The following is a 22006-nucleotide window of genomic DNA, read 5'->3' on the forward strand; positions in this document are numbered from 1 at the left end:
TAAAAAAATATTTATTTTACCAAAGAATACTAAATAATGGTCGACGATGTCTCATCAGTTAGCGAAGTGATTCTGAGAGATAATACAAGATATATAGAGAGGTTCGTGTTTGTAAACATAGGTTTGTCGGCGGAGAATTGAACGCTTCTTACAACGCGTTGGATCGCCACGTGCTGGCCGGAAACGGGGAGAAAACCGCCCTCATCCACGACAGTCCCCAAACATCGTTAATACGTAAAGTGACGTACAACGAGCTCTTGGAGAAGACGTCCTTGCTGGCGGGCGCGTTAGCCGAGCTGGGTGTGCGTAAAGGAGACAGGGTGATCATCTACATGCCGTTGATCCCCGAAACTGTGATCGCGATCCTGGCCACCGCCAGACTGGGGGCGATTCATTCCGTCGTTTTCGGAGGTAACAACGAGATGACGATATAATCATGGCGTTATGATGATTAAGTTATTTAAATACAAAATCAGGTATAAAAAGAGCTAATAAGAGTCAGACGCAAGTATTAGGCATAAGAAAATTGTTTTTAAATTTCTTCTCTAATTACTTTATCAAAATTAGCTTCTTTTATTAACCCTTTTCATACCTAATTTTGTATTTATATATCAGAGCCTTTTCAATTTATTTTTTAAGTTATTTAATTTTTAATAGATATATCGTAAAATATTTTATTATATGGCGTAAAAGACGCAATATAAAATAGTAAAATATTAAATTAGAGAAGACTTGAAAGAGAAAGTTTCACATATAAAACGGTGCGATTAAAATTATTTTTTTCTACGTATATATTTTTAGAGATAGACAAGTTTGTTGTCAAATGTTTCTTTTTAGAACCATTGTATTGTTTTGATGGCAATACAGGATGTTTCAGAAATGCTGGCCAAACTTTAAGAGCATATTTATATTTATATTTATTGTAAGGATGATAAAGAAAAGTCATACGAATGTGGGTTCAGAAACGCTTCCTTTTTAAATTATAAATACTTTTTGTTTACAACAGACAACATCGACGTCTCATAGATTGTCCTTCTATTAGAAGTAAGCAATCTCCTGATTTAAACTGGGATTTTTGTTGTAAATAAAAAGTTTGTTTATAATTTAAAAAGAAAACGTTTCCGGATTTGCGTCCATATGACTCTTCTTCATCCTTCATCCTTGATGCGGTGAGTAGAAATATGCTCTTAAAGTTTGACCATCTTTTTCGGAAACATCCTGTATAGAGATAATACAGTACAGTGATTATTACTTGAAAATACGCATTTCAGGTTTCGCGGCGAGCGAATTGGCGTCTAGGATTAATCACGGCGAGCCAAAGGTTATTATTGCCGCGAGCTGCGGCTTAGAACCGTCCAAAGTGATTAAGTACGTCTCACCGATAACCTTTATCGTAATTATATTTTGTCAGTTTTATAAAAAATCAATTCTTAACAAGACACCTACAGAGACAAATTTTCTTCTCTTTTTTAACAACGAACATATATAAAGATAATTTTCTTTCCAACTTTTTTTTTTTAAGTCTTTCCGCATCTCTCGATGAAAGAACCACCTTTTTCCTCTAACGCGCGCATTTCCAAATGCAGATACACTACTATGCTAAACGGCGCCATGGATTTGATTACTGTACCGAAACCGAAGTGTATCATATTCCAGAGAAGAAATGTATGGGAAGCGCCCTTGCTCGAGACACAATTCGACTGGGATGAGCTTATGAAGAAATCGAAACCACATCCTTGCGTAATGGTTGAAGCTAACGATCCATTGTATATATTGTACACATCGGGAACTACGGGTAAAAATCTTGAGTAAAATATATTTAACGGATAGAAACCCACGCATACATGCATACATTTTATAGATACTCTATCTCTATACAAAAATATATGAAAATAGAATGTTACTTTGTAAAGCTTCTTTCCTAAAAGTTCTTTCTACACTCTGAGAAAATTATCACAGAATGTATGAATCTCCTTTCTTCTACAGTTTTCCTTCATTCTCAAAAAAATACTGGTACCGCTTTATATAATTTTAAGTGTGAGCTCTGTTTAAAATTAATAGCTGATAGTATATTTTTATTATGCAATTTTGTTATAAATATTTGATATTAGGACAACCGAAGGGAATTATAAGACCAGTCGGCGGTCACTTGGTGACACTCTGCTGGTCCATGAAAGCAGTTTACGGAATGAACAAAAATAGTGTCTGGTGGGCGGCCTCTGATATGGGATGGGTTGTTGGACATTCGTATATTTGCTATGGTCCTCTCGTCTACGGAGCGACGAGTGTAATGTACGAAGGAAAACCCGACAGGACACCGGATGCTAGTCAATATTTCAGGTTTGAAAATGATATTTACTAAAATGTTATTTCAAGAAAAAAAATGTGAAAAGAGAGAGTGTTGGTAAACGCGAGAGAATTCGCATAAAATAAATTTTCTTTGTTATATTCGATCAGTGTTTTTCTGAGGATCGAAAGACGATTCATTTCATAAAAGTGTCTGGAAGTTTTTCAACTCCTAATATAAGTTTAAGATGATTAAATCACGATGTATAAATTGAGTAGAAGATTAAATTTGTTTAAATTGTATATAAAGTCGTGCAGTTTACTTTGAGCTACATTACAGCTATATTATAGCAATTTTTTTTTTATCAATTTTTCATAAAAAATTTACTCAGTCTTGATTTTCACATACAATTCCTTTAGCAGTTTCTGCAATAAATAATTTAAGAAGATTTGTTTTTCTTTTTCCATAGAATCATTAAGCAACATAACGTAAACGCGTTATTTTGAAAATAATATTTACTAAAATGTTATTTCAAGAGAAAAATGTGAAAAGAGAGAGTGTTGGTAAACGCGAGAGAATTCGCATAAAATAAATTTTCTTTGTTATATTCGATCAGTGTTTTTCTGAGGATCGAAAGACGATTCATTTTATAAAAGTGTCTGGAAGTTTTTCAACTCCTAATATAAGTTTAAGATGATTAAATCACGATGTATAAATTGAGTAGAAGATTAAATTTGTTTAAATTGTTTATAAAGTCGTGCAGTTTACTTTGAGCTACATTACAGCTATATTATAGCAATTTTTTTCTTATCAATTTTTCATAAAAAATTTACTCAGTCTTGATTTTCACATACAATTCCTTTAGCAGTTTCTGCAATAAATAATTTAAGAAGATTTGTTTTTCTTTTTCCATAGAATCATTGAGCAACATAACGTAAACGCGATATTTTGCGTGCCTACAGCTTTACGAGTTATAAGGCGAGCGGATCCGGAAACGTTATTAGGAAAAAAGTATTCGTTAAAATCGTAAGTTTCGAACTATCTGACTCAATCACTTTCGATTATATATTTGATTATTCCGAATTACGATACCGCGATTATGATTCACAATGATTTAAAAAAGCAATATATATTTTCCAAAATATTTTTATAAACAAAAAAAAAATATATATATATATATCGCGGTATAATTGTATATTTTCATCGAAATAAATTCTTCATAAAAATAGCCATCTTTTGCTCCTAGCTTGAAAACGATATTTGTGGCTGGGGAGTTTTGCGATTATGAGACAAAAGCCTGGGCCGAGAAAGTATTTAAGGTGCCCATTCTAAATCACTGGTGGCAATCAGAGACTGGACATCCTATTACGTCACTGTGCACAGGACATAGTCATTGTCCTAGTTTGCCTAAATTTAGTACGGGACCGCCTATACCCGGTTACGAGAGTGAGTATTTATTTTCAGCATTATTCTTATAGTTTCTTTATCGTAATATAATTCATTAATAAAATCGATATCATACATATATCATATGATATTGATTTGTGTATTGATTCTCCAAATATTATCCACCTCTTTTCAATAATGTAAAAAAGATATTTTTAAATAATAAAAATTCAGCGAGTTAAAAATAGGACTTCTTACGAGCATGAAATAGATGTTGAATATAAACAAATTTATTTATTGAAGTAAATTACATTCTTCAAAGGCGAGACGTTCCAAGTTCCGACTTATGTTTTCTCGGCCGTTATCAATTAGTCGAACTACTATGATAAAGACTCCACATAATTTTAAACGTCCATAGACAAGTTTCAAACGCAACAAATTAATAATATTTTACAAAAGTACAAAGATTTTTTTGAAAAGACATAAGTGAATGTCGAAACGTCCCGCTTTTGAAGAATGTAATTTATATTTTAATAAATAAATTTCGTAATAATTTTTTATTTAGACCTATAATAATATTCATAATCCTTTCTTCAATCAAATATTCAATTAAATCCAAGATTGTTTCAAATACGATTTTAAAATACGATTATTTGATTGACCACCTAAGATCATATTTAAAAGGGTCTTGAATATAAGACTGAATCAAATATATATATAAATAAAAACTTGTAAATCTGTCATCGTGCAGTCCACATCTTGCGCGAAGATGGAAGTAGAGCTCTACAACATGAACTCGGACGAATCGCGATAAAGTTGCCATTACCTCCTGGATGTATGTCGACCCTTTATCGAGCACCCGAGAGATTCAAGGAATTATATTTCTCAACGTTTCCGGTAAACAGATTAATAAGCGACTTTACTGTACATAAATTGTACTAATAACGTTATAAAGCAAGCATATTTCATATAAAACATATACGTAACATATATATTATACACACATATATATTCTCTCTCTTAACATATTAGTCAATTTATTTGCGTCTCGATCTCGTATATGAAAGAAAGAGAGAGAAACTCCAAAATTTACGTAAAAGCTACGCTTAATTCTAATCCATTAATAAAGCCCCAGAGCTACTTAAGAGACAGTTGCGGAATCATATGGCAAAACTATTTATCTTTATGTTCTTTTCTTCTCAACACTAGATTAATATAATTTTTTTCGTTTTCTTTCTCATGTTTGATTATATTTTAATCGATGCTTTTTGCAGAGCAAGCTCTTTCTGAATTTTAATTAATATGAAATATGACTTATATAGTCAACTTTTTTGGTGACTTTCATACTTTTCGAAAATTTACAATTTAAAATTATAATTTCTTTAAATTGAACCGATCAAATTGTAGTTTATTTATTTACAAAGATAGACGAAAAAAGTGATAATTATCTGATGAGTGGTTTTTAAGAAAAAGGCATATAAATATAATTTGATTACAAAAGAGCGTTTCAAAAATTTTAACGCTATTTTTATACGTTAATATTTTTTTCATTTAGACATATCCAAAAATTAAAAAAGGTTTGATATTTTAATCGTTTTTAAATATACTCGTCTTTAATATTAAAATTAATATACCGGGTGTCCCATTTTAAAGGACCCACTCAAATATCTCAGAAACACTGCGTTAAATCAAAAAATGTTTCCTACAAAAGTTGTAGAGTTTCGAGGGGGACATAACATAGTAATATTCATATGACCTTGGGCGGCGTCTCCAAGGTCAAGTGAAGGTGAGAATAAATTTTTTAAATGGAAACCCATATTTTTTATTATAACATCTTTTTCCACTAATTAATTTGAATAACTTTTATCTGAAGCATTTTTTTATTTTCTTCAAAATTAATTCTCACCTTCACTAACCTTGGAGACGCCGCCCAAGGTCAAATGAATATTACTATGTTATGTCCCCCTCGAAACCCTACAACTTTTGTAGGAAACATTTTTCGATTTAACGCAGTGTTTCTGACAATGAGATATTTGAGTGGGTCCTTTAAAATGGGACACCTGGTATATTGTATAATATAATAATTAATTAATATATAACTATTAATTAATATATATAACTATCTAATTAACTCTGGATATATTTTTGCCAAAAAAAAGTCAATCGAAAATTAAAATTCGAGATTATTGCCACGTGTATCTTTCTCGATCTCGATTTTGAGATTCCTAATAATTTTGCAGGGCTACTACGACACTATGGATGCTGGTTACATCGACGAATTCGGTTTTGTTTACGTGACAGCGAGGGACGATGACATTATAAATGTTGCCGGACATAGAATATCAACAGCTGCGCTGGAAGATATTATTTTCGCTCATACCGATGTCGCGGAAGCCGCGGTTGTCGGTGTCCCGGATCATACAAAGGGAGAAGTACCGCTGTGTCTTTACATTAAACAAAACGGTTCGTAAAATAGTCTCGAATATCCAGCTCTTTTCGAAAAAAAAAAATATGTTTATTATTTTTAACACCATACAACGATCGATGTTTCGCAAAATTCTCACACGTGTATATGTTTCGAAATATTAAGAATTATTCTCTACATTTGTCGATTTTTTTCAAAATATCAACCTCATCTCAATATGAAGCCTTTTTTTAAAGCAAAGACAATATACAAAAATAATTTAGAGAATTTCTTTTATATGATATATAATTGAAAAAATTAAAAAAGTATATAAAAAAATGCTATATTATTATTAATTATATTATTATATGTTTTGATATATATTAAGATTTTGTGATTATAATTTTTTAAATGTATTATAAAAAATCCCTCAAAAAAATATTTAAAAAATTATAGATATTGTTATATTATTATTGTTATATAATTTTACTAATCTCGCGATTAGAAAATTACAATGAGGTACTTTTTTTAGATTCCATAAGCAACGAGGAGGAGATAAATCAAGAGCTGGTCTCGCGGGTGAGAAATATGATGGGCCCCATCGCGTCTTTCCGGACCGCTGCTGCAGTTTCCGCTTTACCTAAAACGCGCTCGGGGAAGATAATCCGAAAATCTATCGCTACAATGGCACGCTCGAAACAATTCAAGGTAGGATTGAGATATATTAGAATAGAATCTCTATTTTTTTTTTTTTTTTTTTTTTTTTTAATCTGGACGCGTCCTCACTGAATTATATCTTGAACGAAAAACACATCTTGAAACGTGTTGATTGAGAGATAAATATATATATTATTCGTCTCTTTTTCATTATAGTTTATTATATATTAATTAATAGTTTAATATATACCGGTCCCATTTTAAAGGACCCACTCAAATATCTCAGAAACACTGCGTTAAATCGAAAAATGTTTCCTACAAAAGTTGTAGGTTTTCGAGGGGGACATAACATAGTAATATTCATATGACCTTGGGCGGCGTCTCCAAGGTCAAGTGAAGGTGAGAATAAATTTTTTAAATGGAAACCCATATTTTTTATTATAACATCTTTTTCTACTAATTAATTTGAACAACTTTTATCTGAAGCATTTTTTTATTTTCTTCAAAATTCATTCTCACCTTTAAATTCTCACCTTCACTTGACCTTGGAGATGCCGCCAAGGTCAAATGAATATTACTATGTTATGTCCCCCTCGAAACCCTACAACTTTTGTAGGAAACATTTTTCGATTTAACGCAGTGTTTCTGACAATGAGATATTTGAGTGGGTCCTTTAAAATGGGACACCTGGTATATTATAATATACAGTCTAATATATATATTAATATATATTAATTAATATTATTTTACAATAGTAAAAAGATTGATTCTTAAATGCATAGTTGTTAGTTGTGTATCAAAGTTAAAAAAAATTTTAATAATTCTTGCGCTTTTTATTATTTTATTATTTATTATCGAAACTATATTTGAGGTAGGATTCAAGTATTATTGTACAAATCTCTTTCTCGAATCATTGAACGGGCATCTCAATAATCGAAACTTTAATTCAGATAATGCGTATATCTATTATCTCTTTTATTATAATATATATCTTACTCAGAATATTAACTAATTTTGATAATAAAAACAATTAAGAGAAAGAAAGAGAGAGAGAGAGAGAGAGAGGAATATAATAAAATATTATATATATAATATATATTATTATATATATTTTTTATACTCCTCTCTCTCTCTCTGCTCGCTCTCTCTCTCTCTCTGTTCGCTCTCTCTCTCTCTGCTCGCTCACTCTCTCTCTCTCTCTCTCTCTCTCTCTCTCTCTCTCTCTCTCTCTCTCAATTGTTTTTATTATCAAAATTAGTCGATATTCTGAGTAAGATTAGTCGATTTCTACGTGAGAAAACGGACTTACATTAACAAATACAAATACTACATTAACAAATGCAAATAATTGATGATCGTCACTAACCTTTTTCGGTGTTTTCATGTTACCTGCGACGAGCATCCCGTCAACTTCTTTAATTTTCAGATTCCAAGCACGATCGAAGATCCCACAGTATTTCGCGAAATTAAGGAGGTTCTTCAAAAGCTTGGATACGCAAAACTAGCCCCGGATCCACAATAATCTTACTTTTTAACGCAACTCTTACGCAAGAAAACTTTCACAGTTGCACTTTGAAAAAGAATACAGTTATGGCAGCCAACTTCGTAAAACTAAAACGCGTGTCATGACTGTGTGCAATGTTCACTCGTCAAGTCTGTTCTTTCTAATTGCGCTATGTTGCACTTCCTGTATTCAAACGAGGAGATTTAGTATATGAATGTGTATATGTATAGACATATACATACATATTATTATACATATATTAATATAATATATATGTATATAATAATAGTATAATATATTTTATATCATATTTTTAATAATATAATATATATATATATATATATATATATATATAATTATTTTAATAATATATTATATTATTGTAATATATTATTTATATTATGAGATATATAGCAAAAAAGGAAAAAAATTAAAAGAAACAGAAAGAACAATTAAAAAGAATAGACCTATTGTTGTTGATCGAACTGTCCATATTACTTCAATTTCTAAACAAATTATAATATTGATTAATAATTATATCTTACAGTAGTATCTTAAATGCGTAAATAGTTGTACCAAAGTTAAGAAAAATTTGAATGATTGAATTCTTTTCCTTGTATATATAAATGTATGTACAAGCACACATTCATCTCTTTTCTATATGCAACTAACACCCATTTGTGTATTCGTAAGTATCCTGCGATGCATGTTTGGAAGTACTTTTTAATAAAAAGTATTTGTCAAGTATGTGTCTTATTGTTTCCTTGTATATATTCTGTCTTATTATATATTTGTGTAAGGGCTGAGGAATTTTAATAAGTTAAAAATAATGAAGACTATATATTTCTCTCTCTCTAAACTAAAAAACTATTGACGTGAAATAAAATAAACATGGACGTATTCGTGCACCTTGAATATCTGTAAACCCCACGTGCTATATACTTCATTCCATTGAATACTCCATTCCTCGAATATAAAAAATCCGTCACATTGCAAGGATGTATACGACGGATACACATCCACGTCCCTATTAAAATTATCAGGGCACATTTTTTTGCAAATTTGTTTTTAATGACAATATAATAAGAAACAGTATAATAATAATTGTAATATTAATTTTATAATTATAAATTGTTGTGTAACACTATCTTGTTGATTTATTCAATAAATTTCTTTTCCAACTCTTACCACCACTTTAATAATTATTATTTTTAATAATAATTATATAATAATATTAATTATATTTTCTTAATGTTAATCCGTAATCGATATCAATCGCCTACTTTACTCCCATTTATATGTGTCGCACCTCAGAAGAATAAAAATATCGTGATTTTTTCTTTTTATTATCAAGGAGACACGGTAAAATTATTTGATCATTATCCATTTATAATTATTTCAATGCAAGTGCCATCATTCAGCTTATCTAATTAAAAGGAACACACGCGCTCTTGAGTTTCGATTGTGTATGTCTCCTTATCTATATAATCGAATCTATTTGCTCTTATATATATTATATATATGTTCTTATATATACATTATATATATATATATATATATTTATATCATATATATATATTTATATATATAAAATGATATATATACATTATATATATATATTTATATCATATATATATATCATTTTATATATAATATATATCAGACTATAAATATTTTTTCTTTCCCCCCTTTCCCCAATTCCCTGCTTGTTGCGTCATAGCACGCGGACGCACGTATAGCTCTGCGATATATAGATGAGTTGTGTGTTTATATGTTACATTATTACTAATCCGCCAAAATTTCATCATGCCCGTTTGGTTTGCTTAATTATCGAGGGCTCGACTTGCATCATATATTTGTCACATTGAAATAATGATCATTTTCTTTTATTATTAATCTGTCATAACATTTAATCAAGTTTTTTTTTACTCGACGACCTTCAGCACCTTGCCAATCGCGATAGTTTTATCTGAAATTGCACACATTATATATATATATATATAACTGCGATAGTTTTATATCCGAAATTGTACACATTATTGTAATCAAGACGCAAACAAGAAGACGAGATAATAAAGAGAGAATGTACTACATGAAAATGTTACTTACTTTCATCCCTAAGAGTAAAGCGACCCATTTGTTGGAATAACTTGAATCTTTCGAGACATATAACTCCCGCGCACTCGATTCTCATTATAGCCACTTGGTCCTGCTTGACAAACCTTGGCCTCGTCTTGCTTTTATCGCCCGTTTTCTTGTCGACCAAACAGATTAGCGCCTTCACCGTAACTTCCTCCGCGGCGCAATGAATATGCATGACAGCACTGTATCCCGCGCAAATAATACTCTTGTGTTCCAGAATCACAACTTGCGCGTCGAAAACCTTCCCTGTTTTGATAGGGTTATTGCTGTCGCATAAGACGAATCCAGGACTAACGTCTTCTTCTTCGATACCTTTCAGCTTAATCTTCACATTTTCTCCAGGTCCAACCGACGTTACTTCCTCGTCATCCGACCACAATTGATCTACCGTTACTGCCGTCTGTGTATTTAAAACAGAATATTTTTATAAATATATGTTATTCTACGAAATGCAAAGCATTTATTTTCCAACAATATTATAGAAAAACAATATCAAATTTTTTCTGTATTAGATTAGTGTCAAATGTTCATATTTGTTAAATATAAAATTGGAAATAAAATCATAGTTTCCATTTAATTTTTATTAATCGAGATAGTCATTAAATTGGATTTCATATCATTTTTCCACCTAGCAAAGAGAGTTTTTTAATTCTTTTCTCAAGACATTCTTCTTACTTTGTTTCAAATAGAATTTAATTTTAAAAAATCATCCTTCAATCTAATATAAGTCAGTGTACAGAGTAACATAAATTTAGCTCTGTAAACAAAAGATATACGTACCCTATTTGGCATAACAAGCAACGACTGTCCCTTTTTGGCTTCTCCTGCTTCAACTTTACCCATAACTACTGTTCCCATATCCTTATATTTGTCGACGATTGGCATGATAAAAGGTCCATTGCTCTTACGATTGAGCGATGGTAATGAATCAATAAAAGGTATGAATGGTGGGCCGCTGTACCAATTACAAAGATGTTCGGGTATTGAATCTTTCAAACCAATGCCAAGTTGACCAGAGACTGGCATAAATGTAAGATCTTTTGCAGGATTGAATCCTAATTTACGAAGATATGGCAGTATTTTATCCCTGTAAAATATATTTTTTTACAATATTCTTTTATTCGCTCAAATAGACAAAAATACATGCATTATGTTACTATCAGTTGTCAGAAGATGAGTAAAATTTATTCTCTTAATGAAAAAAACAAAAATTTGATCTATATTATAGTTATACAAGTTATATTTACATATAACTGTCTAGTAAGAAATGTTGATTTCAAGTTTAATTAATATTTAAATTAAATCTTTTTATATTCCTTTTCATCCGTCTATTATTTTCTTTTAATGTTCTAGAATTTACATTTTTCATATATACCTGCATTCATTGTATCGACCTTCGTCCCATTCAACGGTGGGGTCGTCCATCTTATTTACTAACACAACCAGATGCTTGACACCCGCAGTTTTAGCAAGCATAGCGTGTTCTCTCGTTTGACCTCCTCTGTCGAATCCCGTTTCAAATTCGCCTTTCCTCGCAGAAATAACAAGGACTGCTAAATCGGCTTGCGCCGCACCACCAATCATATTAGGTACGAAGCTTTTATGGCCGGGTGCGTCTAATATTGTAAAGTGCTTTCGTTCTGTCTCGAAGTAGGCTCTACCCACTTCAACCGTTTTTCCCTTTTCTCTCTCTTCTTGATTTGTGTCCAGCGCCCAACTTAAGTACCATGTTTCTCGACTTCTCTCTTTTGCCTCTCGCTCATATTTCTCTAAGGTACGTTTGTCAACCATCCCCGTAAGCGCCATAATCTGACCTCCAATAGTTGATTTTCCAGCATCTGCAACACATCAAAGGAATATTATGTAGCAATCGATAACTCTACTTTAAGGATGTATCAAATAATATTATTCTATAATTAAAAATAATTCTATAATTAATTATTATACTTATGTCAAATTTAATACTCACCTACGTGTCCTATAAAAACAACATTAACATGTTCCTTTTTGCTTTTAGTATCTTCCGCTACTTTGATAGGTTTCTTTTTGGGTACTTTAACTACCAGTTCTTCATCTTCATCATTGTCAGCCTAGATATAATGTAAAATACATTAATAAACATAATGTAGAATACAATGTATAATAATATAGCAAATTAAAATTAATGTATTGTATATATATGTAATGCATGAAGTAATATTTATAGTTTAACAATATTAAAATGACATTCAATAAAATATTAGATAATAATACATATAGAAAAAGTGATATATATAAAATAAAAATTTTATTTAAAATAATTCTTAAGATTATAATAGAATATATTGTAGATAGAATAAATTGTGAAAAAATATGTCAGAAAAATTCTATATATATAATGTATATATCTGAATAAACAGCCATTTTTCTTTAATCTATTTAAATAAAAATAATCTATCTCATTTAATCTATCTCATTTAATCTATCAAATTTTTCTTAACAAAAATATCAAACCACAAACAAGTATATAAAAACCTTAAACATTGTAAAAAAATAATATTCTGCCAAAAATTTATCAATGTGTCGTATCAAATTGATTTTTAGTCCATCCCCAGATACCGACTCTAGATTTTCAGAATTTTTAGTTTTCATGTTTTTGAAAATATATCAAGAATAGGTCGAATGTCTTGCAAACATATAATGTTGGATAGATTATAGAATGAGAGATAACTTTGTTTCTTCAAACATTATGTTCCGAATATTTCCATGGTTGTTATCACAGATTATCATAGATTATCAATGCTTGTAAAACATTCACAATTCAGATACTAAAGTGATTCATATTGTCAAGAATAAAATGATTCATAGGGTATTTTATTTGTCAGAAATCAATGTTATGTTCTTCAAATAACTTATTTCTGAAAAGTTTTCAGTATAAGTTTCAGATATATCAACGTGCACAAAATAAAACTGCATCTTAGTTGTTTTGTGATTGTAAGAATATAGAGTGTATTGGATATAATTTTCAAATCGTCGATTCATGAATCTACATATACATATACACATTCGCTTTAGATGTATAACATAATCCTTGCGTATATTATTTAATAATCTATCTATGAATCTGTAATAAATTATTATTAGTATTATTAACATTAATTTATTATTATTTAACAACCATAGAAATATTCGAAACAGACGTTTAAAGGAACAAAGGTATCTCCCAGTGTTTATGATTACAATATATATTATGTTTATAATGTTTTTCAGCACAAAGACATCAACACTATCAACTTGATATATTTTTAATTAACATAAAAATTAAAAATTCTGAAAACCTGGTATCCAGATATAGGCCGGAAACCATTCAAATTAATATTTCTCCTTTATACTCACTTCTTCGTTCTCAGGTGTAAGTAAAGGATCACCATCGACTGCTGCTTCTTCCCAAGAATCTGCAGGCTGATGTTCTGGACTGGTATTTAGTTGGTCGTTAACATTCGGTGGTGGAGCCCCTCCCCCAGCAGGAGGTTCCTCAACTCGACTGCCAATTGGATCTGATAAAACAACGGGAGTAGAATTTCCTATGAAAAAAAACAAAAAACCATGTTGACATAATAATATATACAAACGATAAGATAATATATACAAACATTTAAGCGTTTGAATTCTGAAGGATAATAGAAAAAGATTATTAGACATAAATATAAACATAAAGTTGATCATTTCATGTGATAATATATATATCGATCATATTATATGAAATATTTTCTTTCGATAAATTACATGCATTGGTAAATTTTATTTATAACAATTTTTTTAAGAAATTCATTATTTTATCACTGATTTCATTAATTTTATCATCTAACTAAACTCAAATATTTATGGTCTTACACAGAATTAATAAAATAAAATGGAAGATAGAAAAAAGAATAAATTCTAAATTTTTATATTACAATATTATTCGTGATACAAAATTTCATACTAAATTGCAATATTTCTTTGTCATGCAGTTACAAAGGTCAATGAGGAAGATATCAATTCGACCTCCCCAATCTGCCAATGTTATACAGGATGCTCTTAAAAGTTTGGCCAAACTTTACCATGATAATATTTTACCGATCGTACCAATTCTAAACCGGCAAATGTGGATTAAACATAAATAAATAGCAAATGGATTTTTCTTCTGTTCGATTCACAGACGTTGAACATTTCACATTAGATTTAACAAAAATTTTACAAATTTGAAGTTACTATCAAAAATTATATCAAATGTTTGAAATTGTTGAAATCTAATGTAACGTAGCATCATTACGCAACAATTATAATTAAATATCGAATAAGAACATGGTACGCAGCTATCTCCTATCTCTAATTTCTCATCAATATAGTTTTCGGTGTAACAAGGATGCGTATTCAATTTCAATATTCATGTACAAATCGAATAACGTTAACATAAAGAATTGCAAATTCCAGAACGGTAAATCTCGAATATTCCAACCATATGGTATCCGAATGCAACATCTGGACACAGCAAACAGATACCGAAAGGATTCACCGAGGAACGAACCTCGGCGGGGAAGGGAGACTTTCGCGAGAGATTCTCTCTGCTCGCCTTATCGTCTCGAGGAGAGGCACGCATGGCTCTCGCATGACTCTCGCATGACTGAAACGTGAGCGAGGAGATAGGGGTTAGTTGGCGGAGGAGAAATGTGCGCGCGAGAACCACAACAATGATGATCGCGGCGCAGGTCCGGTACGTGGAGCACGGCCTCCCAGGTGGTTCGCCGACCTGGTTGGCCAACTAACCATGATGCAGCTCGACGGGCACGGAGGTGGTGGTGTTGGCGGTGGCTGTTACGGTGGTGCTCATCGCCGCGGCGGCGACATTGCAGGGACCGCTGCCGTCAGTCGCCGCGTTGCTGCTCTGCGGCGACGAGCTGATGCAGAAGGAAGGCACGAATTCCGCAGCGTTGACGTTCAGGGTCGAGAACTTGCTCTCGACGGACTTGTCCTGGGGCGGGCCGACGATGTCGCCGTTGGTGTCCGCCTGCTGTTCCCACGAGTCCGGTGCTATGCTGTTCGCCATATTAATCAGTTGTTTCGGGGGGGCACACACACGCGGCCGGGTCCAAAGAGCTTTTCAAACACGGATAAACACGTATGCGTATCCCGGAGGGGGAGGAGAGGCAACGGGACGCGAGTCGCAGACCGGACACGCCGCGCGCTGGATCCGACACCCGGGGGGGGGGCCTCGCTCGGGACGGGACTTAAAAAAATAGTTTTATTTGTGTCACGCAGCACACACTTCGGCGTACACACTCACCGCGTACACGCGCCGTATGATCGCTAGTCCGCGTGCGCGTGCGTCCCCCCGTGGTCTCGCGAGGCCGGCGCCGCCCCGCGGCGAGAGCCGGAACTAGCGCGATATCGAGATCGAGAAACATCGAGATCCGCCGCCGAATCGCGCCGAAACGCGCCACTCTTTCGGAACAGAAAAGGGAAATATTATTATAATAAATAATAATATAAGAAAGGAAATATATATTATTATTAATTATTATTTTTTTGTCCCGCGATAAATACTTTTAATTTTTTTCGTTGCAAAAATGTCCCTAGCATATCTCTGTCTAGAGACATTTCGCGGGCAGATACTTTCGACTTTCGAGATTTTTCGAATTTATAATAACTTTTTTTGTAAAATATATATACAAATAGAATTAATAACAATATAATATGATGAAATAATAAATGTGTAATTATTATTATATTGTTATTCGAACTATATTTATTAAATTTATATATTGAATATAATATTATATATTTATTTATTATTATCGAATTATGACATGTGTGTGACACAGCTGATTTTTAAAGAGCGCGTAATTCCTTGCTTTGAAATTCGCATTATTTTTTCCAATCGGTGCGAATTTGTTAAAATTATTATTGTGTAGATTTGGAAAAGTAACCATACGAGGTGTAATTTCACCGAACACACTTGCGTTTATACATGTATATGACAGTTTGCTGTGCACAACTTCTTCGGAGCGATTGCAATCTCCTCTTCCTTTTGATATCGACAGGACTGAATAAAATCATCGAAATCATGGATTTATTGGGTTCCATTCTGAAATCTATGGACAAACCGCCGTCGGTGAACGACAAGCAGAAGGCGCTCATGAAAAGTCAGTTGAGTCCTAACCTAAAAATTTACAAACAAAAAAAAAAAAAAAAAAGACAACGATTTCGTCAAAAGAATTTAACAATTTCGTTGGCTTATGTGAACTCATTTCGATTATGCAGAACAGCAAGAGGAATATCAGAAACGTCAGAGGGCCGAGGCGGAAAAGTTGAAAGTCTTTCGGCGAAAGGTAAAGTCTTCGTCGTCGGTTTTTTTTTTTCCTCATATTTTTCCGTCAATTATGGCTTCGTTTAACATTTTAACGCGATATGTTATCTTCATATCATAGATCGAGGAAGAAATTAACAAGTTTCTACAGGATGACAATAGGAAGGAACACAAATTTTCCACCATGGACCAGATACACAGGAGTATCGTGTAGGTACAAATGTATTGTTTTGTGATTACATTTAAAATGTTAGACGTACGCGTTGTATTCCTGGATTATTCTATATTTACACATTTCTCTGTTTTGATTTTTCAGTCACGATGTAGCAGAAGTGGCAAATGTTTTGGCATATTCCTTCGGCGAGGAAGGTGTCGATCGTTACATTATGATCTTCAAGAGGGAACATGCACCTACAGAGGATCACTTAAACACATTACGCAAGGGTGAGGAGTGGAACGAGAGGGTTGCAGAAAGATTAAAGAAAGAGAGAGAAAGTAAAGCCAAGGAGGAAGCAGAGTATGCAAAATCCAGAAAACGAAAGGAGAATTTTGTGCCCAACAGCTTCTATAAAGATAAATATCAACATCTGATTGGTAAGGAAGCTGCTTTGGAAGCTGCTAGAAAAACGGAAGCCAATAGCAGTTATGGATGTGGTGAGTATAAATACAGATATAAATACAAATATACATAGTATTCTAATCTCTTGTAATTTTTAAATTATTATAATACTTAGAGATGTGTATGTATGAAAAATTTATGCTACCCATACACACGCAAGTGGAATTTATTGCCATTTTAAATTCTAGTTCCTAGTGAAAACAAAAAGGACCAAAGAAGTATAGAACAAACTCTCGCTGATATACGTGCTAAGAAAAGGAAATTGGTAACAAATAATGAAACTAGCAGTTGCAGCGACAACAGTACAAAATAGTGCTATTATATAAATAATTGTAGGTATACATAAATTATCTACATTCAATTAATTGTAAATAATACACCATATTAGATGTTACAATGTTATTACAGATTATTACATTATATGCATCCCTAGAGAGAAGTCACACATGGTAATCTAATTTATTAAAGTTCCGAGTTTACTCTTGTTCGTTCTTACGAGTCATATAAGCATCTTACAAGTTCTATGATGGCATTACAATTAATATGTAACTGCGTTAGAAGTGAAGCAACAAATCACTTCTACTTTATCTCATTACGATACGTATATTTCTATGCTACACCGAAGAAACTCGATCTCATATGTACAATATAATACATTATCCTGCATATTACATACACATAATGCATGTATGTACACATGCAAATATTTGTTCCTGTGAATTTTTCCTTGCCTACAAATCAAGCGATGCAAAATTGCTTTATTTCAGTTAGAGGTATTCTGTGGTGGAGTATTTAGGAACCGATGTTCTCGGAGCCGGTTTCGGCTTTGTAGGCGATGGAGATTCGAATACAATCTGTTCTTTCAGGGCAAGCAGCTTCGTAAACTTCTGATTTGTCACGCTTTTGTACAATTCCATTCCACGGGCGATAATAATGTCTCGCACATACGCTGCATTATTTTGTACTAATTTTCGCTGAAAAGGAATAAAGTTTAGTAGAATTATTACCCGACATCTATTTACATGATACAGTAACTTGATAGAAATGACGTTACTGAATTTACCTCTTGCTTCAGCTTCGGATCCGTAAGCGAAAGAATTAAATGTTGAACTTCGACCCGCATCACGGATACAAGTGCGTTATCTATTGTAGACATAAGTTCGGGTACGGCTACGCTAAGGCAATCTTCTAACAGACTGACATAAATCTTGGAGAAGGTTAATGTCGTGTGTGTCAGCGGTATCCAACAGTCATTTGTCGCGTACGACGATGGTACGCCGATACCGAGCTCGTCGAGCTCGGATAATAGCTTCTGAAGATTCTGACTAGTTTCCAGATTCGTCGGTCGCCAAGTGTCCTCCGCCACATGACGCTTCGTTATATCGATGCAATTCACTCCCGTGTCTTGGATCGCTTTGGCTAATGGAGATCTGAGTTGTCCATCCAGCTGGTAACGAAAGTCCATGCTCAGTTGAGTTAACTGAAAATTGAATTATTATAAAACTCATTGTGTTGAAATATATTCGTGCATGTAAATATATACCCAACATACATAAATATATGTATCTCTATTTTAAAAGAATACGCACCTGATCGCAGTGACCTCGAACAGCGACGATGCACTCTACTAATATGCTTAACGTGACTTGCGGTACAAAGAGTTGCTCAGCTATGTGCGACGTTAAGTGCTTCACCTCTTGGCTGCACCACACAATTAAACCTTAAACAGCAACGAGCAAGTCAACTTATAAATTAATGAAATAATTATTTGTGATCAATATCTTTATCAATGTTAAATTACCGGAAGTACAGTTTGTAGATTGGGGAAAGGTTTTCAAGAATTCTCTCGCTATTTCCACTATATTGCTGAAGGCAATCGCGCTGAGTTGCTTTACGTAAGCTACAGTCGTACTTTCTCGTTTGATCCTTGACAGTCGTGCCTTCAGCACCGCGCTGCATAATTGCAGATACAAGTGACACGCTTGAGCGCTTCTGTTCAACTGTATCAGGAGCTTAACCGTACGTCGCGCGCTTCTCAAACCGCCTCCTTGCAGCGACTTCGCTTCGGCGCCCAATTCCAGTTCCTTGGTCAGCACATTCACCAACGATCGACCTCTGTCGTTCACCTTCGTCTGGATCTCCGTCAGTAGCGGTATCGGTTGAGCATCCTTCAGGTAGGCCTTTGCCTTCTCTAATAAACTGTAAGCCTCCTCGAAGTGACGTTGTGCTATGCAGGAATCCAGATCCTCGGCCACTTCCAGCACCCACTCCGGTGGCGGTTCGTGATATTCCGAATCGTCGTCGTCATCCATGCCTAATGAAAATTTGGAATGGAAATATTGAGGGAAAAAAGTCAGATAGCTGATATGATAGCAGGTGGAGGCAAAATAACACGCATGAGTAAAATAAATGCTAAAAGATCGAAATACAGGAACATTTATCGTATCTGCAAACCTCACCTAACGTATTCGAATCCAAAGACATTGAACGAGACGGCGCTGCTTTGTCTTCCTTTGGACGTTTATCGTTATCCGGCGCGTGATCAGTCGAATTCTCCTCTGCTAGCTTTGCTCTTTTCGCTTGCTCGCACTTATCTAACCACTCTTTCTGCAAAATAAATAGATTCAAATAATTCTACTTTGTGTTTTAGGATCATTTTTGTTCTTGAACACACTAACTTTACTTGTCGCAGTGGGACACTGAAACACCCTTGTGTCGGAAAATGCCAATAGTTTGAAGGCCAGCTTAACTGTGCCATGATCTCTCACATTGACAATCGCTAGGCTTTCAAGATTATAAACCGCTTGCATTTTATATCTAGGAGGGCCGCGTCTGCCGCCATTCGCCAGCCAAGATGCGACCATCAAAACGTCGTTGAATAAGTATGCGTGAATTCTCTTTAACGGGGTTCCTTCAATCGGATCTAACTCGAGCAGGGAACCTTCGTGTAAGCACACACGTCCTGGAGTTTCAGCTAAGCTCTGGGAAAAAGAAAAAAATGTAAGTTTTTGTGCTCATACATTTATGACAATAAATTATCTTGTTTATTAGATATAATGACCAACCAGAGCCCCTTCGACATTTTCCATCAATTGAATGAGTTTTTGTTTTTGTTCCTCTTCCTTAGACACAGGATTAACAGAGTTCTCTTGCTGCGATTCGGACAAATCTTCAAAGACGACGCCCGCTGTTCTGGTAGATCCTAGCATGCTCAACAAAGCACGCTGCTCGCTCAAGAGCTGCGACAGCTGATACATCTCGCTCTCCAGATGTGAGATCTCCTTGGCAGTCTCGATGAACTGCATATAATTTTGATAAACATTTCGTTTCAATTGAGCAGATGTGTTGTTTGCCAGTTCCTGTATTTTTGCACGCTGTTGCCTCAGTTCGTCCGCACCGATGCATTGTGCGCTGAGTTCCTTTACAACTATAAGTGAAAAGAAACAAGGAAATAAATAATTTTTATCATCTCTTTTGTATATTTCAAAATACGTATTAAACTTCATAAAGATCTAAATAATCGATGAAACAGAAGCACAAGATCAATTTTAAATATCTCCTGACAAGGCTCTTATGAAACCGAAAACAGGTCGTCCGATCCTATCATATGTTTATAATAAACTTATTGAGGAATCGAGATAGGATTTTATATTCTTCAACAAAGTACGTGAAGTAACTTACATTTTTCCGGATTAAAGTCCTCGGCTGCGAAAATCTTCGCTAAATTATTATCAGCCATTGTAGTAGTTTCTCTCTCTCCGCGGAGAAGTGCTTATTGTTATCAACAGTATAAGTTACGTGCTTTTGTCATGTTACGTTTCCCCATCGAGTCCCTTCACGTCACTTGTCACGAATAAATCGACATGATTACAGCTCCAGTCCAGTTTACACTTTACACCTCCTCCGCCTCGACCTAACCTCAAAATCTAAAGTCTTCTCTCCGCCAGCCAGAACTCGGTCGATAAAGTATCGCCTCTTCAATTACCGACATTGCTTATAGTTGCGTATTTATTATATACTAAAATTTTTTTCATCAAGTTTGGTGCAAAATTTATGATCGAACAACAGTTGTCGAAGAACAATAATCGAATGACGATGCGAAAATAATTTTCGTGGCTGTATTTTCGAGTTGAATCGTCACTTTCGGCGACTTATATGCGCAATTTTCCCACATAACGTCAGCTGGGAGTGTGGCGGCTCCTGTAATCCGGCTACTCGGAGGCTGGTTGTGTAGGAGGGTCTGAGGTCGGGGTCACCTGCTGGTGCGGGGTTCACGTTGACTGGGCGTCCGCACTAAGCTCGCCATCAATATGGGCACCCCGGAGGAGTCCGGGGTGACCAGGTTAGCTAAGGAGAGGCGAACCGGGCCAGAGGGGAAACCCAGCAGCCAAAAGTCTCCGTGGCGGGCAGTAGTGGGATCGCGCCCGGGAGTGGGACCGCATCGGCAGCCTGGCTGATATGACCCGACACATAACTTTTGCCTTTTTTTTCAATTTTCCGACAATCCCCAGAGCCTCCTCGTGCGTCTTCGCGAGGTGTTTGATTTTTCCGAGGCACTTTTGCACGTATTTTTTAATTGCGTAACATGACACATTTGCTCTCTGAGAATATGAAGACAAGTATTTCGAAGTTTTTTATTCCTTTTTTTTCGATATATTTTTAGCACATGTGTTTTATAT

At 34.1% G+C, this 22006-nt stretch overlaps 5 protein-coding genes across 6 annotated transcripts in view; 2 read left to right on the forward strand and 3 right to left on the reverse strand.

Annotated features, from left to right (window-relative positions):
• Positions 1 to 8240, reverse strand: part of Ms (neuropeptide receptor myosuppressin) — a 38877-nt gene extending 30637 nt beyond the window's left edge. The window contains exon 1 of the mRNA XM_083054953.1: positions 8101 to 8240. The gene's annotated coding sequence lies outside the window, so the exon portion shown is untranslated. The remainder of the gene's footprint in view (positions 1 to 8100) is intronic.
• Positions 1 to 9425, forward strand: part of LOC145945793 (acyl-CoA synthetase short-chain family member 3, mitochondrial) — a 41387-nt gene extending 31962 nt beyond the window's left edge. For both annotated transcript variants that reach the window (XM_083054948.1, XM_083054949.1), the window contains 10 exons: positions 122 to 411; positions 1272 to 1368; positions 1587 to 1795; positions 2112 to 2340; positions 3203 to 3313; positions 3534 to 3733; positions 4425 to 4570; positions 5914 to 6136; positions 6610 to 6785; positions 8161 to 9425. In XM_083054948.1, the coding sequence (XP_082911074.1) occupies positions 122 to 411; positions 1272 to 1368; positions 1587 to 1795; positions 2112 to 2340; positions 3203 to 3313; positions 3534 to 3733; positions 4425 to 4570; positions 5914 to 6136; positions 6610 to 6785; positions 8161 to 8256 (1777 nt within the window). In that variant the 3' untranslated portion in view covers positions 8257 to 9425. The remainder of the gene's footprint in view (positions 1 to 121; positions 412 to 1271; positions 1369 to 1586; positions 1796 to 2111; positions 2341 to 3202; positions 3314 to 3533; positions 3734 to 4424; positions 4571 to 5913; positions 6137 to 6609; positions 6786 to 8160) is intronic.
• Erf3 (eukaryotic translation release factor 3) lies at positions 9059 to 15702 on the reverse strand. Its single transcript, XM_083054950.1, has 7 exons — positions 15169 to 15702; positions 13756 to 13943; positions 12350 to 12470; positions 11756 to 12218; positions 11161 to 11467; positions 10348 to 10780; positions 9059 to 10207 (listed from the first exon to the last, which is right to left on the reverse strand). The coding sequence occupies exons 1-7, from the start codon at positions 15446 to 15448 to the stop codon at positions 10164 to 10166; spliced, it is 1836 nt and encodes a 611-aa protein (XP_082911076.1). The 5' UTR covers positions 15449 to 15702; the 3' UTR covers positions 9059 to 10163.
• Positions 15703 to 16271: 569 nt separating this feature from the next.
• LOC145946027 (sperm-associated antigen 7-like) lies at positions 16272 to 18031 on the forward strand. The gene is made up of 6 exons (XM_083055396.1): positions 16272 to 16544; positions 16663 to 16730; positions 16830 to 16918; positions 17025 to 17362; positions 17516 to 17659; positions 17736 to 18031. The coding sequence occupies exons 1-5, from the start codon at positions 16370 to 16372 to the stop codon at positions 17638 to 17640; spliced, it is 795 nt and encodes a 264-aa protein (XP_082911522.1). The 5' UTR covers positions 16272 to 16369; the 3' UTR covers positions 17641 to 17659; positions 17736 to 18031.
• A 9-nt stretch (positions 18032 to 18040) lies between these two features.
• Exo84 (exocyst complex component Exo84) lies at positions 18041 to 21794 on the reverse strand. The gene is made up of 8 exons (XM_083055395.1): positions 21009 to 21794; positions 20393 to 20754; positions 20006 to 20308; positions 19787 to 19934; positions 19129 to 19641; positions 18917 to 19047; positions 18391 to 18807; positions 18041 to 18301 (listed from the first exon to the last, which is right to left on the reverse strand). The coding sequence occupies exons 1-8, from the start codon at positions 21064 to 21066 to the stop codon at positions 18095 to 18097; spliced, it is 2139 nt and encodes a 712-aa protein (XP_082911521.1). The 5' UTR covers positions 21067 to 21794; the 3' UTR covers positions 18041 to 18094.
• Between the last annotated feature and the right edge of the window lie 212 nt (positions 21795 to 22006).

Source organism: Prenolepis imparis, unplaced genomic scaffold, assembly GCF_030444845.1.
Source record: "Prenolepis imparis isolate NDT839.2.m4 unplaced genomic scaffold, iyPreImpa1.0 SCAF_15, whole genome shotgun sequence".
Lineage (NCBI taxonomy): Eukaryota > Metazoa > Arthropoda > Insecta > Hymenoptera > Formicidae > Prenolepis > Prenolepis imparis.